The sequence below is a fragment of the Papio anubis genome, chromosome 12 (genome assembly GCF_008728515.1).
Source record: "Papio anubis isolate 15944 chromosome 12, Panubis1.0, whole genome shotgun sequence".
Classification (NCBI taxonomy): Eukaryota; Metazoa; Chordata; class Mammalia; order Primates; family Cercopithecidae; genus Papio; species Papio anubis.
Genome location: NC_044987.1, coordinates 114,530,576 through 114,546,096, shown reverse-complemented (window position 1 = coordinate 114,546,096; position 15,521 = coordinate 114,530,576). Strand labels below are relative to the sequence as shown.

Sequence of the window (15,521 nt, the reverse complement as noted above, 5' to 3'; positions counted from 1 at the left end):
TCAGCTTCTCCCTGATCAGTGCTGACCCAGCCAGTCCTAGGGGAGAGAAGTGCACCAAGGGTTCCCAATGTTTATCCAAAGGAGGAAGAGCATCTCCGATTTTGGTCACTGGTTTCATTTTTTTCCTTGCTCTAAACCACCTCTTCTCTGAGGCTGTTCATCCTCAGGGCTGGGTGGGGTACAAGCCCTTGAGTCCCAAGTGTGTCCAGGCTCCTGGTCCTGGGTGTGCTGGTGGATGAGTGGGCATATGCCCCCACCTGGGGTGGTGGAGCCGCTTCAGTAGATGTAGGGCACGATGCGGTAAGGCACACGCCGGCAGTACTCCTGCCAGGCCAGGCCGTACTTCTGCAGGCACTGCCGCTCATCCCGGGCCTCACGGTGCACCAGCAGCGCGGTGAAGTAGAGGAGGTAGAAGTAGGGCAGCAGGTGTGACACCCCTGTAGAGAAGGAGGCTCTGTGACCACCCTGCCAGCCCCCTCCACCCCCCAGTTTGCAAACATTTCCACACCTAATGGCTCATGTGGGCATCAGGGCTCAGCAGCAAAAGCTCCAGGGTCTGCATCTAGGCATACCGTACTAGGTTGGCACAGAGGTGTGCCCCAGCCACACACTGGGTGACTGCTTTCACTGGTGCATACCCAAAGTAGGCATCCTGTGGTTGCTGAGCCACCCCTTCCCCTCATATGTTCCTGCCCCTATCCACATGGGCCACTCACCGCAGGGCAGGGACCAAGCCAGAGCCATGATGAGGTCTCCAAGGTAGTTGGGATGGCGGACCATACCCCACCACCCAGACACCAGCAGTTTCCGCCCTGTGGCTGTAGAGATGGTCTCAAGCCCTGGAGAAAGATAGCAGGTGGGGAGTTCCCAGGAAGCCCAGCGGCCCCACCTCACCCATGGCCCTAGAGACCCAGCTCACCAGCCACTCTGGGGTCAGAAGGATTCTTTCGGAAAGTGTTTTTCTGGGAATTCGCCCCACGGAAGATGTAGTAACCAATAGCTGGTGAGAGAGTGTGAAAAAGTGGTCAGGGTCAAGGGTTGCAGCGTCCTGCCTGACCCTGACCATCTGCCCAACCTGTCTGCAGCCCAGACTCTGCCTGGACACCCAGGACCCCACCCTTGGCTTTAGAGAGGACCCTGGCAGTTAGCACCTATGTGGTGTGCATGTAAACAGAGCATGAATGAAAAGGAGAGGGGAAAGATGGGCCCAGCCTGCTGCCCCTTCCTGACTGACCATTGATGAGGCAGATGGCGGAAGCCATGGGCAACCCCAGGGGCTGCGGGTGGCGCAGCAGGAACTGGGCTTGCAGGCTGTAGGTGAAGGGCACCCAGGCTATGTCCCCAAATGCCAGCATGAAGCCAAACCCGTCATGTGTGATATCCATGGTGGTGAGGATGGCCTCCTGCAAGGACAAGACCCAGACACACTGGCTTAGTCCCCATGCGGCCCTCAGACACCCACCCCCCTTGTCCAGTCCAGCCTCACCTCATGCCAGAGGGCATCACCCACATAGAGTAACTGGAAGCCATTAACCAGCCACATGGCCAGTGAGGGACTGCCCCGAAGTTCTGCCTCCTTCACCAACAGGGCCAGGTTGATGAGGACCTGGGGGAGGGGGAACAGGGCAATTGTCTCCACAGAGGTGGCAGCCCTGGGCAGAGCAGTGGCTAACCTCTGCCCTTCTCAGCTGTCAGTTACACTCCAACCCTTTGTTAAGTGGATCCAGGCCTTGGACCCAAGGACAGAGACTGTAGACAGGCAGGTGTCCGCAGCTTGTTTCTTCTTGCCTTGAGTGTCCTAAGCTCTTGCAGAGAGCAGCCCTGGGAGCAGTTGGGGGCTGAGGCTTCAGAGCTCAAACAGACCTGGTTTCAAATCTCAGCATCACCTGGGCAGGTTGCTTGCCCTCTCCATAGCCTACTTTCCCCACCCCTGTGTGAAAAATGGGAATAATCATGGGCCTGTCATGACTCAATGGCATCATCGTGTTTGAAGTCCTCCACAGCGTCCCTAGCAAGTGGTACGTGCTCAGTGGTGGCTAGCCAGAGCAACCCTGTGCTGGGTGCCTGCATTTTACACTGAGCTCTGTTCTGTCATACAGATTACCTCTTCTAATCTTCCCAGTAATCTTAGGAGAAAGCTTTAATTTTATCCCATTTCACAGATGAGAAAGTGGCCTCAGAAAGTGTTGTCAGGCCAGGGCCCAGATCCAGGGTGGGCACTTGGCACTCCTGCCTCGGGTAAGATAATTTCCAGGGCAACAGGAGAGGCCTTGCCCAAGAGTCTCTTTGGGTCATCTTGGCCACAGAACCAGAGATCACAGTTGGAATGTTGTCAAGGCCACCAGTGATGGGTAGGTTGCTAAACCCAGTGATCAATTTCAGGTTGTGCACTGCTTTGACCACCAAGCAGCATGCGGTCACTCCCTGGAAATAGATTTTGTGCTTGACTGCTGTTGAGAATTGCACGTGCTCTCCTGATGTTATCCCTGACATGCTATATATACTTTACTTATTTTTTGTCAGTCTTTCCCACCAGAATGTAGGCTCTCTGCGGCAAAAATGTTTTTCTTGCCTCTAACTTTATTTTTGTCTCCCAGTACCTAGAGCAGTGCCTAGGGCACAGGTGGATTTAGCAAATGTTTGTGGAATAGGAATGATTAATGATTCGTGTCTGCACAGTTTTGGCCCTGCCCTGCCCAAGCGCTGCTCACCCACCCTAACCCTCCCCCTGGTCTTAGGCCAGCTCAGTCAAGCCCAACATACCCAGCCGATGAGGCCAGGTCGCAGTTCACAGAAATATTTGAAGTCGAAGAAACAGATACGAGGGTTGAGCTCCCGTCCCAGAAAAAAGTCGTAAATCGGATTGCCTGGAGAATATTGGAGAGTGAATGTACAGGCAGACGCCCCGATCTGCCTCCATCTCCACCCCTAGAACCCCTCTCACCTGAGATCCCCCCAGGTGCCAGGGCCGAAACTGGGGCTACCTGCGCCTTCATGTAGAGAAAGAGGCTGAAGATGAAAGCGGTGAGGGTGGCGACAAACGCCAAGGGCAGGAGCATTTCCGGGAGCGCCCCCAGAGGCAGCCCCGCTGACACCCCCAGTCCCACCAACAGGGCTGTCAGCACCAGGGCCTGGAAGCCTAAACCACAGCACACAGTGAGCCCTGGGGCTGCACGCCTCCACATCCCCACCCTGCGAACACACACAGAGCCCAAAACTCAGGGGGGCCGCAGACCCTGCCCCAAGCATTAGGCTGCCACCCTGGCCTTCAGAGGATCACCCCAGCCACTGCTGTGGTGCACGGAGTAGCAGTAAATAGGGTAAGGGTGTGGGGACGAGGGGCTTACGGAGAGCCCCCGGCGTCTGTCCTGGGGCTCACAAAGAGGCATACAAAGGAGCCTGGGGTGGGGGCCAATCTCCGTGGACCTCCCCGCTAGGGCTGGAGCTCCACCCCCGGCCGCTTAACTCCAGCGCGAGGGCCCGTCCCCCAGGCACCGTTAATCGGATAGCGCAGGCGACTCTTGTCCTCCAATTCCTGCCCCTCAGCCACCTGCGGGTCCAAGGGGGCTCTGATAAGGCCCAGAGCGTCCTCTCCCTCGCCGAGCCCCTCCGCCTCCCTCCCCCGAGCGTGCGCGAGCGGCACCCGCACCTTGCGCGCCGGCAGTAGGTAGAGCGCCGCCTGCAGGCCGAGCCAGGCGAGCCACAGCAGCAGCGCCCGTGGGCTCCACAGCGCCTCCAGTCCAGGCAGGGACGCGGGTGGACCCAGCAGGCGCGCGGGGCCCGAACGGGCCGCCAGGAGCAGGTGGAACATGGTGGCGGGCAGCAGCAGCAGCAGAGCCGCGGCGCCTGCGGGATGGGCCATCACATCGGGCGTCCGCCCCCAGCGCCCCAGCTCCCCACCCCGTCCCCCACGGGCGCTCTGACGTCTCTGCGGGACCCTTTCGGCATTCCCAGAGTGTGCCTCTGCACCCCTCCTCAGCCCTCAGGCACCCCGCTGCCTCCCAGTTCCTTTCCCAGGCGTCCATCTTGGTCCCCCGCTCTCCCCAAGACCCTCCTCCTGCTCCCAGTCGACACCATAAATCCCCGTTCTGCAGCCCCCAGAACCGACCCCTGCTCAGCTCTCCCTCTCCAGACACCTTCGCTGCAAACCCCCGGGTCCCTCTGCCTCGGACACCCGCAAAACCTTCCATCCTCAGATCCTGTCTCCGCTCTTAGTTCACCCCCTCCAGCTCTCCTTCGCTCAGCCTTTGCCCCAGGTCCCTTCTCGCTGCCCCATTACCCAGGGGCCCTCCGAATTCCAGCGGGGCCCGGGGGCCCTCAGGAGGGGCCATGGTCTCCGCTCCGCCGGAGAGAGGGCGTTCACAATAGTCGGTCAAGGAAACACAGTCCGCCCCATTTCCCAGGAGATGGACTTGTCCGCGCGGAGGATCCGGCCCCACGGCGCCTGCACCTGCCTGGACACCGAGTGCAGACAAGGACCGCTCTTGTCCCAGGGTTTTTAAATGGACCCGCCCCCTGCCCATCCTGGGCCCAGCACACCAGCCAATCGGCACTCAGGGGCGGACCCGACGCGGGCGCCTCAGAAGCCTCAGCTTCAAAACCCCGCCCTCGGAAAGGCCCGCCCAGCAAGCGAGAGGAGGAGGCCACACATGTTTATTAGGTAGGTCCTGACACCTGCCTGCGGGAACCACCGGGCGGAGACCAGAGCCTGGGTGCCATGGGGCGCCGGGACAGGCCTGTGCATGGCAGCGGCTGCGCCTAGCCGCGCTCGCAGATGACCTCGACCACACTGGGCTCCATGGGCACAGGGTCTGGGCAGCGCAGGGCAGCCGAGGCCACCACTTCGTCTAGCAGTAAGTGCACCAGTTCTTCGTCGGCCACAAAACGCCACAGGTACAGCTGCAGAAAGTGGCAGTCCACTTGCACCTGCTGCAGCCCGAAGCGCCCAAAGGTGCGCAGCCGCACACACTCCAGCAGCGTCTTCAGGCTGATCTTGATGATGCCAGTCAGCACCGACACCTGCAGACAGGTACACAGGGATGCAGCTTGGGGACAGCAGGTGTTGGGGGGGGGGGTCACCCAAGTTCCAAGCAGGGGCCGGGGAGACATACGATGGAAGTAGCTGGGATGAGGCAGAAAGTCTCCAGGGCCAGATAAGAGCGGAGGGATACAATATTAGCGCCGTCATCTGGAGGGCAGGGGACAGGTAGGGCCCAGCAATCAGGCATCCCTGAGCTTGGGGTGAGGTGGGGCAGGAACCATGGGTGAACAGAAAACCCTGGGAAGGCCCCAAGACTACTGTGGGGATAAGGACAAGGGCAGAGTCATCCCAGGTCAGCACCCAGAGACTCAGGCTGGGCACACACCAAGGTTGGGACAATGGCTGTGGGATTTGGGGGCAGGGCACTCTGTACTATCTAAGAACAGCCCCAGAGACAGAGACTGGAGGGTCAGGGTCACCCCTAGTTGGTCACAGAGTCCTGGAGCTCCTTGGGCAGGTATAGGGCTGCTCCAGCCAACCCTCCCCGGGCTCCCTGGAAGTCTGAGTCACGCTGGAAGTCGGACCTTGTTGAACTCCACAGGGCTGAACACATCAATACGTTCAGAGAATAGCTTCTGGATATTGCTCAAGAGGTTGGTGTCCATCGGGGCACTGGATTGGGGGAGACAAGGAATCAGAGCCCGCTCTGCACCTTCGCCCTCTTTTGTCCCTTTCCCCTGGGGCTCCCCTGACCAGCCAGACCTGGGGGTATAGCTGGGGGCGTAGCGGCCCTGCTGCCGAGAGCTGCTGTACACGGAGAAGGTCCTCTTGCTGGAGTCGCTGCTCTGGGCCTTGCGAACACCCTCTTCGTACAGAAGCCCCACCTGGTGGTAAAAAGGGGTACTGCAAGGAGGCCAGAGCCAGGGGAAACCGCCCATCGGTGCTGAGGATGCCCTAAGTCAGCTACTCAAGCATTACAAGAATAACAGGGTAGTCACCACCAGGCCTGCTATTTAGTAGGTACGTGGTCGCTATTTATAGAACCAGTGGAGTGGGGCAAAGGCAGGACACAAGAGTTGGTCTGAGGCCTAATCTTCAGCCTCAGCATGGGCACCAGCACCAACCCTGCCCTGACTTCCTGGGTAACCCTGAGCCTCTGCTTCTCCACAGGTAAAATAGGGGCGAAGATGTCATAATCCTGGGCTGAGGAGGAACAAGACCGTGGACATAGGCACTGCCCAGCCCCTTTCGTCTTCATCCTTGGAGACTTGTTCCCCTGGGGTTCCCTCGCGGACGCCCTGGCTACAGAACTGGCCCCTTAAGAAGCCCAGATACACATGTCCCCTCCTCCAGGCAGAGACTGCTAGTGATCCTCTGCTTCCCCAGCCCCTCTTGAAGGGACAGCACCCCCAGCCTGCGTCAGGGCTCCCCCAGCCAGCCTGGGCAGCACCTGCACGTCGATGGCGGTGGTATCCTCCACCACCCGCTTCATGACGGCCCGCACATTACGGGGCTCCAGAGTGCTGAGCCAGTCCCGAGTCTCCACGCTCTTGCGCAGCATCTGTGATATGACCAGGCCCTGCACCTTCACGTAGTGGGTCAGCAGCCGCCGTGCAGTTTCCCTGGCCTCTGCACACAGTGTGCTCACGGGTGTCACTGGGAACTGATCCTGAGCCAAAGAGGCAGAGGACAGAGGGAGTGGGTATGGGGGTGCAGCTCAGGGGCCACTGCCAACCAGGAGCTGGGCACAGATTGGGCAAGGTGGAGGCTGGGGTACACACAGGCAGCTGGTCCGGGGTCTGGCCATGAGGGCACTGTCCAGCCACCTGCATTCCCCGAACCACCATTCCCTGCCCGACTAGGAGCTAGTGCTTCACCTGCACCAGAAACTGTTCATCAGTGAGAGTGAGGATGTAGGAGATGGTAGCCGTCTCGTAGTCCAGGCAGAGGCGGGAGAGCAGCAGGAGCAGGGCAGGTGGTGTGGCACCCCCTTTCTCCCCAGGGCTGTCGCAGAAGCTCTGAGCCGTCTGGCACATAGAGCGGATGAAGCCCACGATGAGGCCCTCACGGACACCCTGACTGCAGAACTCACCCTGCAAGGAGAAGGTGCCCAGGTCCACAGCAGGTCCCCTCTTCCAGGTAGGGCTGTTAATGACCCTCTGCTGGGTCTCTAAGTGCTCCAGCCCCCTCTGCAAGGGACAGCATCATCCTGCTTTCTAAGTACCCTGTAGCAGCTTCCCTGAGTGGGGGTAGAGAAAGCCAACACTGGGGACCCCACCATGCCCTGCTTCTCAGGGCACTCAGCCCAGCTGCAGATGCCCTGAACCTTTCCCACCCCCCAGACTGTGCATAAGAACCTGAAACCACACCCAGAGTGCCTGGTTTCCCCAGTTTCCCAAGCACTGGTATAAAAAGTTTTGGAGGGTCAACCAGCAGGTTGAACAAGGAACACCCAAGAGGAGGCGTACCCGGAAGTAGGGCTTGTTGGAGAAGGACACCTCTTTGGCGGTGAAAAGGTGCACTGCTGCCAGAGAGGCCTTAATGTGGCTCAGGATGGAGCTGGCCACATTGGCCAGCAACTCGGCCAGGCCAGGGCCCTCCTTCCCAGCCACTCGAGGCGCTGCCAGCGCCTGGCGGACGTCAGTCAGGCAGCCCAGGAAGGCCGCCCGGAGACCCTGCAGGTGGTGGCCCAGGCGCTCGCGGGCCACGCGTTCCACGATCTCCGTTGCAGCCTCTGCGAGCCCAGCAGCGGCCAGCAGGGCCCCGGGAGCCCGCAAGCGCCGGTGGAAGCGGTCCAGCGCCCGCACCAGCAGCGAGTTGTCACCACCACCCTGCTCCTGCGCCAGCCGCCGCTCCACCAGCGCAAAATAGCGGCTGCCCAGCTCCCGGGCAAAGGCCGCCAGCCTCTCGGCACCTGCTGGGCCCTGGGCTGCAAACAGCTCCTGGTAGGCCGCCGCCACCTGGCAGAGGCCGCCCACGAAGCCACTGCCTCCGTGGTCGGTGAACTCTAACACGTCAGGAGCCGGAGGCGAGGGTCCCAGCTCAGCCTCCAGGCTTCTCAGCTCCTCCTCCAGCCGGCCGCGGGCGTGTGCCAGGAACTCCTCACACAGCTCCTCCGCAGGCTCGCCCAGGGCTAGCAGCAGCTCCACACACTCAGCCTGCTCCGGGGCGCCTGAGCCGCCCTCCCTGCACGAGGGAGAGGTAGTGAAGGGCAGGGCTGGGGCTGCCAGTGGATGGGGCAGGAGCGGCAAAGCAAAGCACAGGGCAGGGCAACAGCTCCAGGAGGGCCCAGGAGCCGGGCATAGATGGGGTTCAGGGCCGGCGGGAGCGCTGGGGTCAGGGCAGAGGGGCCACACCTGAAGCGCTGCCGCAGCTGCTGGGCCAGACGTGCCGTGATGACCTGGCAGTCGTCCTGGATGGCGCGGAACGAGGGCAGGTGTTGGTACTGCTGCAGCACGGCCTGCGCGCGGCCCTGGTAGCGCACCGCTTGCCCGTAGGCGCCCAATTCCACGCACTTGGTGAGGCGTGAAGGCAGCTCAAAGAGGAACTGCAGCTTCCGCAGCAGCGCGTGGACCCCTGGGGGACGGAGGGTGACATTAGCCCCAGAGCCCCAGGAAAGGCCCTCTGCAGGCCCCGCCTGGCGGCGCCCACCTGCCAACTTGGTGATGCGCTCGTGGCGGTCCTGCAACGTGGCGCTGATGCGCGCGCTGAAGTCCGTGATCACTGCCATGTTGGTGGCCAGCCGGTCCATCTCATCCTCCATCTTCCGGAAATCGTTCTTCATCTTCCGGATGGTGTCTAGGACGGCAGGGGCGGGGGAGAGGGGAGAGCGGGTCACTGCGGGGCGGGCGCAACCTCAGCCCGTTCTCACCCACCCCTTCACAGATGCCCCAGCTTGCTCCAGGAGCGCATGGATGATTCGAGAGAAAGGACTGCGAGGGCGCGGGTCACAGCGCACATGGGGGCGGGGGAGGGGGGTTTATATTCCCAAAGCAGGCGTCACTCACATACCCCCTGTAACCCCCTAGCCCTGGTGCCCAGGAGAGCCAGCCCTCACAAGAAGTCCAGATCCCAAGCAGGCCACAGGTGCTTAGTCAGCTGCCACCACTGTGCCTCAATTACTCCCTCAAGCAGCCAAAGCAGGGACCGCTGGCTCCCAGGCGCATCGGCATGCCCAGTGCACTGCCCGGAGGAGGCAATACATTCTTGTTCACCCTTATCTCCTTTCCAGACCTCCCAAAGCCTTTCACATGCGTTCCAGAACATGGGCTGTCTTCTCTGAAGGGCCCTTTCCTTTTGGTCCTGATAGAATCCTGCCTAGGGAGGCTGTTCTTCCTTTCACACACCAGGTGCCTGGGAGCCTGGTCCCTTCATACTTCTAAATCATGCCTAGATCTCTCTTCAAAACCTCGGCTTCTCGGAAGACCATGCCATCAAGCCACAACCCTCCTCTTTGCTGTCTCTACTGTTCTCTGCCACTCCTCTCAGTTCCCGATCACTGCCTCCTCTTGTCCCCCTCCTGTCACCTCCTTGTGCACATCCACATGGATGAGCCTTCAAACGTTCCTGACTGCTCACTGACCGCCTCAATTCCACCTATACTTTTTTTTTTTTTTTTTTTTTTTTGAGATAGCCTCACTCTGCTGCCCAGGCTGGAGTGCAATGGCATGATCTTGGCTCACTGCAAACTCCGCCTCCCAGGTTCACACCATTCTCCTGCCTCAGCCTCCCAAGTAGCTGGGATAACAGGCGACCACCACCACGCCCGGCTAATTTTTTTTTTTTTTTTTTTTTTTTTACTTTTTAGTAGAGACGGGGTTTCACCGTGTTAACCAGGATGGTCTCAATCTCCTGACCTCATGATCCGCCCACCTCAGCCTCTCAAAGTGCTGGGATTACAGGCATGAGCCACTGCGCCCGGCCAATTCCACCTATTCTTGCATTTGCCTTTTCTGATCTACCCTCTCCTTGCCATCACCAAGAACTATCCCCTCTAAAATCTCAGCCTCAAGCCTTGCTGCCTTCGTTATTCGGGCCACTCACCCTTTCTGCCCTCTCTGACAATCCGTTGGCCTCTGCAGGAAGTCTGGGCACACTGACACCAGCACTTGGTCCCTGTTCACAACGCCCCTCATGGCTTCACTTCCTTCCCCCTCACTCCTCTCAGAATTTGGGGTCCTCCATCAGCATCATCACACATTTGCAAGCTCCCTTGCCTCTCTAGCCCCACCCACCTCCATTACTTGTCAGACAAAACCCTAGTGCAGGTGAAGCCCAATGAGCCACTTACCCCGGCACCTGAACCAATCAACCCAACTAGTCTCCCTTTAAATTTTATGACACGAAGTCCCAAAGTGGCACTCCACACTGCCCAGCCATCCTTCCAAAGCTTCTAGTGGGTCTATTTTCCCATTTTCCAAAGTAAAATTTTCTCCTCAGTCCTCAAAACTCCAATACAAGGCTGGGCTCAGTGGCTCACGCCTATAATCCCAGCACTTCGCAAGGCCGAGGCAGGTGGATCACTTGAGGTCAGGAGTTCAAGACTAGTCTGGCCAACATGGTGAAACCCCAACTCTACTAAAAATACAAAAATTAGCCGGGCATCATGGTGTACCTGTAATCCCAGCTACTCGGGTGGCTGAGGCACGAGAATCACTTGAACCTGAAAGGCAGAGGTTGCAGTGAGCTGAGATTATCCCACTGCACTCCAGCCTGGACGACAGAGCGACACTCTGTCTCAAAAACAAACAAAAAACAACAAAACCTCCAATACATGCTCACTAACTCTCAACTGGGACCCTGCTTCATACACATACTTCATGGAGAGAATAAAAGCAAACATCAACTCCCTCTAAGTCTGCAAAGCAAACAGACTTCTGTGCACAGTCTATGCCTTCTGCTCTCCCTCTCCTGAGAGGTCTCATCCAATCCTGCAGCTGTGGTGACTGAGACACTTCTGCCTCCTGTCCTGACCAGAGCACTGCCTAATGACCTATGTTAACACCTTGATGGGGGCAGTGCACAAAGAGCTTACACGTATCACCTCCAAAACAAAACCCTTGGCCTTTCGGAAGTAATCTTTGATTCTTATTTGTCTTTCACCTAGTGATATGGGTAAGCTTTGTGTCCCCAACCAAATTTCATCTTGAATTGTAATCCCCAGAATCCCCATGTGTCAAGGGAGAGACCAGGGAATTGAATCATGGGGGCAGTTCCCCCATGCTGTTCTCGTGATAGTGAGTTATCACGAGATCTGATGGGTTTTGGTTTTTGTTTTTTTTTTTTTTTTTTTTTTTGAGACAGTCTCACTCTGTCGCCCAGGCTGGAGTGCAGCAGCACGATCTCGGCTCACTGCAAGCTCCGCCTCCCAAGTAGCTGGGACTACAGGTGCCCGCCACCACGCCTGGCTAGTTTTTTGTATTTTTAGTAGAGATGGGCTTTCACCCTGTTAGCCAGGATGGTCTCAATCTCCTGACCTCGTGATCCACCCACCTCGGCCTCCCAAAGTGCTGGGATTACAGGCTTGAGCCACTGCGCCACTGCACCTGGTGAGATCTGATGGTTTTATAAGGGGCTCTCCCTGCTTTGCTTGGCACTTCTCCTTCCTGCTGCCTTGTGAAGAAGATGCCTTCTCTTTCACCTTCTGCCATGACTGTAAGTTTCCCGAGGCCTCCCCAGTCATGCTGTGAACTATGAGTCAATTAAACCTCTTTCCTTTGTAAGTTACCCAGTCTCAGACAGTCCTTTATAGCAGTATGAACACGGATTAATATACCTAGTAATCATTCCACTACCAAGTCATGGAAGGTCTACCTGCAACATTTTCTTTCTAAGCCACTATCATCTCATGTCCAACAACTGCCAACATTTCCCAACTAATTTCCCTCATTCCATCGAACATACCAACAATGTTCATAAAGGAAGGCGAAAGGATAAGACAGAAATGTGTATGTGTAACAGATTTTTTTGCTTTGTTTTGTTTTGAGAAAGTCTCGCTCTGTTGCCCAGGCTGGAGTGCAGTGGCGTGATCTCAGCTCTGGAGGCTCCTGGAGAGTAGCACGCCCAGGGAGGGCATGGAAACTCCACGCTCCTTCCCCTACACCTCGCCCTGTACCCTTCATCTGCACCCTTTGTAACATCCTTTGTAATAAACTGGCAAACGTGTTCTCCTGAGCTCTGTGAGCCACTCCAGCAAATTGAGCCCAAAGAGGCAGTTGTGGAAACCCCAACCTGGAGCCAGTTGGTCAGAAGTTCTGGAGGCCCGAGGCCCCAACCTGCAGCTAGTGCCTGAAGGTGGGGAGGCAGACTTGGGACTGCACTAGTGCCTGAAGGTGGGGGGAGGCAGACTTGGGGACTGAGCTCTCAACTCATGGAATCTGATGCCATCTCTGGGCAAATGTGTTGGAATTAAATCAGAGTACACGCAGCGGGTGTCTGCTGCTTGGTGTGTGGGGAAGAAACCCAACACATTTGGTCACAGAACTCTTCTGTGGTCATGACTGTGGTGATGTGACAGCATAGGAAGCACACAGTTTGCGTTTTTCCCAAACAATGCCATAAAATATATCCAAACCTTTCCATATGGTAGGTCAAAAAGAAAAAAAATCTCATTCCTTTTTTGAGACAGGGTCTCCCTCTGTCACCAAGGCTGCAGTGCACTGGCACAATCTCAGCTCACTGCAACCTCCACCTCCCAGGTTCAAGCGATTCTCCTGCCTCAGCCCCCTGAGTAGCTGGGATTACCAACGCATGCCACCACGCCTGGCTAATTTTTGTACTTTAAGTAGAGAAGGTTTCACCATGTTGGCCAGACTGGTCTCTGACCTCTGGCCTAAATATTTCCCTAACCTCCAAAACTCAGTATCATGTTTACCAAGGCAGTGCTAGAAGCACTCCAATTAAAGTCAAAACATGGCAAGGACAACCTTGATTGCCAATGTTATCTACATTGTTCTGGGGCATTAGCCAACTCAGCTAGATTCACAAGATGTATTATGGAGATACACAAATTGGAAAGAAGGGAAAAGTATCACTATTTGCAGATGATATAATCAAATAAATAGGCCGGCCGTGGTGGCTCATGCTGTAATCCCAGAACTTTGGGAGGCCAAGGCAGGCAGATCACTTGAGGTCAGGGGTTTGAGACCAGCCTGGCCAACATGGTAAAACCCCGTCTCTACTAAAAATACAAAAATTAGTTGGACGTGGTGGCAGGCACCTGTAATCCTAGCTACTGGGAAGACTGAGGCAGGAGAATTGCTTGAACCCTGGAGGCTGAGGTTGCAGTGAGCCAAGATTGTGCCACTGCACTCTGACTCTGTCTCAAATAATAATAATAATAATCATTGAATAAATAGAAAGCCCTAAAAAAAAAAAAAAACCTGTAAACGTTGCTATAAATAAGAGATACACCACTTTTCACTTCTTAGATTGTAAAAGATTGAAAGAGGTATTCTCTTCTTTGCTGGTGATTATGTAAACTGATCAGTGTTTATAAAGAAGAATCTGGAAATATCTAACTGCAATCACTTGTGAGCCTTCACACACCCACACCTGTCTGTATGTGGCTCCTGGACTGTGGGAATGTCCTCCAAGCAACACTGGGAATCCATCCCACTTGGGGAGATAGCTGGAAGGGTGAGTAAAGACAAAAGCATTGAGGTCAATTTGATAAGGTACAAACAGACACAAAAAATGCAGGAAAAAAATACTAGAGAAAATCCAAGAGAAAGAACTGCCCAAGACAAAGAATTTACAGGGCTCACATCTGTAGCGCTATTAAGGGCTTTTTAAAAAAATTACATGGAGGCCGGGCGCGGTGGCTGAAGCCTGTAATCCCTGCACTTTGGGAGGCCGAGGCGGGTGGATCACGAGGTCAGGAGATCGAGACCATTCTGGCTAACACGGTGAAACCCCGTCTCTACTAAAAATACAAAAAACTAGCCGGGCGTGGTGGCGGGCGCCTGTAGTCCCAGCTACTCAGAGGCTGAGGCGGGAGAATGGCGTGAACCCGGGAGGTGGAGCTTGCAGTGAGCCGAGATCGCGCCACTGCACTCCAGCCTGGGCGACAGAGCGAGACTCCGTCTCAAAAAATAAATAAATAAATAAAAATAAATAAATAAATAAAATAAAATAAAATAAAATAAAAAAATTACATGGAAAGGTAGATCATGTATCAGCAAAATGAACTTTTCATTTTAACAACACAGAAAAGATCATTTAGCCCTCTTAGAGACGATTTCACAGAGAGGAAGGTTACTAAGGAATAAAATCACATGATACGAAACATCTATATTACTTTGGGGACCATTGCCTGCATTTTGTTGGGAAAATCGTAATTTTTGGGGGTTTCTTTGCTTGAGATAGGGTCTTGCTCTGTCTATTGGTGTAGTGGTGTACACCTATAATCCCAGCTACTCAGGAGGCTGAGGCAGGAGAATCACTTGAACCAGGGTGGCGGAGGTTACAGTGAGCCAGGATGGCACCCAGGCTGGAATGCAGTGGTGCAAACACAGCTTACTGAAGCCTTGAACTCCGGGGCTCAAGTGATCCTCCTACCTCAGCCTCTGAAGTAGCCAGGACTACACAAAAGTGCCATCGCACCCAGTTAATTTTTTTATTTTTGTTTAAATTTTTTGTAGAGATGGGGTCTCTCTATGTTGCCCAGGCTGGTCTCAAACTCCTGGGCTCAAGCAATGCTCTCACTTCAGCCTCCCAAAGTGCTGGGATCACAGGAATGAGCCACTGTGCCTGGCAGGAAAATAATTTTTCTTGACAATTCATAGATGGTGAACTACAGGACATAGCAAAGGCAGTGCTATGAAGTGAAAAACAATAAAAGCAGAGCCGAGGCTGAGGTTCGGAAAGGGATCATGGGCTAATGATCTAAGGGAGACAGAGGCTTGGCAGTTGATGAGGCATTTCGTCTTCACCCAGTGAATTACTGGTTTTGTTTACAGGGCATGTGACACAATCGCCTTCCAGGTCTGCCAAAAGCTACCATCAAAAGAGGAGACTCGGTGGGGAGGGATTACATTGAGTTATACCTGATGTAAATGACGAAGCTGATGGGCAGCACACCAACATGGCAAAAAGTATACATGTAAATAAACCTGCATCGCTATGCACATGTACTCCTAGAACTTAAATTAAAAAATCAAAAAAAAAAAAGGAGACTCTTTTCAGTAATGGGTGTTTGAGCTCATGACACTTAGGCTACCTTGAAGAGGGAAGTTTGAACTAACTTATTTCTCTATTTATTTATTATTTTTTTTGAGACGGAGTCTCATTTCTGCTTCAGGCTCAGCGCAGTGGCCAGATCTCAGCTCACTGCAAGCCTCAGCCCCGGTTCACGCCCCATTCTCCCTGCTCAGCCTCCCAAAGAGCTGGGACTACAGGCCCGCCATCTCACCGCTTTTGTGGCTTTTTAGTAGAGACGGGTTTCACCGCGGTTCGCCAGGATGGTCTTGATCTCTGACCTCGCGGATCCCACCCGCCTCTCGCCTCCCAAAGTGCTGGGATTACAGGCTTGAGCCACCGC

At 55.5% G+C, this 15,521-nt stretch overlaps 2 protein-coding genes across 2 annotated transcripts in view; both read right to left on the bottom strand.

Moving 5' to 3' along the window:
• Positions 1-94: 94 nt before the first annotated feature.
• TM7SF2 (transmembrane 7 superfamily member 2) lies at positions 95-4,780 on the bottom strand. The gene is made up of 11 exons (XM_003909588.4): positions 4,675-4,780; positions 4,280-4,450; positions 3,650-3,846; positions 3,496-3,550; positions 2,945-3,139; positions 2,764-2,867; positions 1,487-1,606; positions 1,235-1,403; positions 920-1,000; positions 717-839; positions 95-437 (listed from the first exon to the last, which is right to left on the bottom strand). Exons 1-11 carry the CDS (start codon positions 4,742-4,744, stop codon positions 277-279), a joined length of 1,446 nt encoding a protein of 481 aa, XP_003909637.2. The 5' UTR covers positions 4,745-4,780; the 3' UTR covers positions 95-276.
• VPS51 (VPS51 subunit of GARP complex) overlaps positions 4,637-15,521 on the bottom strand; it is a 27,096-nt gene continuing 16,211 nt past the window's right edge. Inside the window, exons 3-10 of the mRNA XM_003909586.3 lie at positions 8,633-8,779; positions 8,338-8,557; positions 7,450-8,167; positions 6,859-7,074; positions 6,432-6,650; positions 5,744-5,865; positions 5,566-5,653; positions 4,637-5,019 (exon numbers count right to left, since the gene is read on the bottom strand). Coding sequence (XP_003909635.1) covers positions 4,759-5,019; positions 5,566-5,653; positions 5,744-5,865; positions 6,432-6,650; positions 6,859-7,074; positions 7,450-8,167; positions 8,338-8,557; positions 8,633-8,779 — 1,991 coding nt within the window. The 3' untranslated portion in view covers positions 4,637-4,758. The remainder of the gene's footprint in view (positions 5,020-5,565; positions 5,654-5,743; positions 5,866-6,431; positions 6,651-6,858; positions 7,075-7,449; positions 8,168-8,337; positions 8,558-8,632; positions 8,780-15,521) is intronic.

Bases quoted from the DNA above. Each gene is read 5' to 3' on its own strand.
- TM7SF2 (XM_003909588.4), bottom strand. From the start codon at position 4,744: ATGCACAGGCCTGTCCCGGCGCCCCATGGCACCCAGGCTCTGGTCTCC. The intron at 4,451-4,674 runs GTGTCAGGACCT...GTGTCCAGGCAG, and splicing joins CCGGTGGTTCCCGCAGGCAG to GTGCAGGCGCCGTGGGGCCG. The intron at 840-919 runs GTGAGCTGGGTC...ATCTTTCTCCAG, and splicing joins TTCTGACCCCAGAGTGGCTG to GGCTTGAGACCATCTCTACA.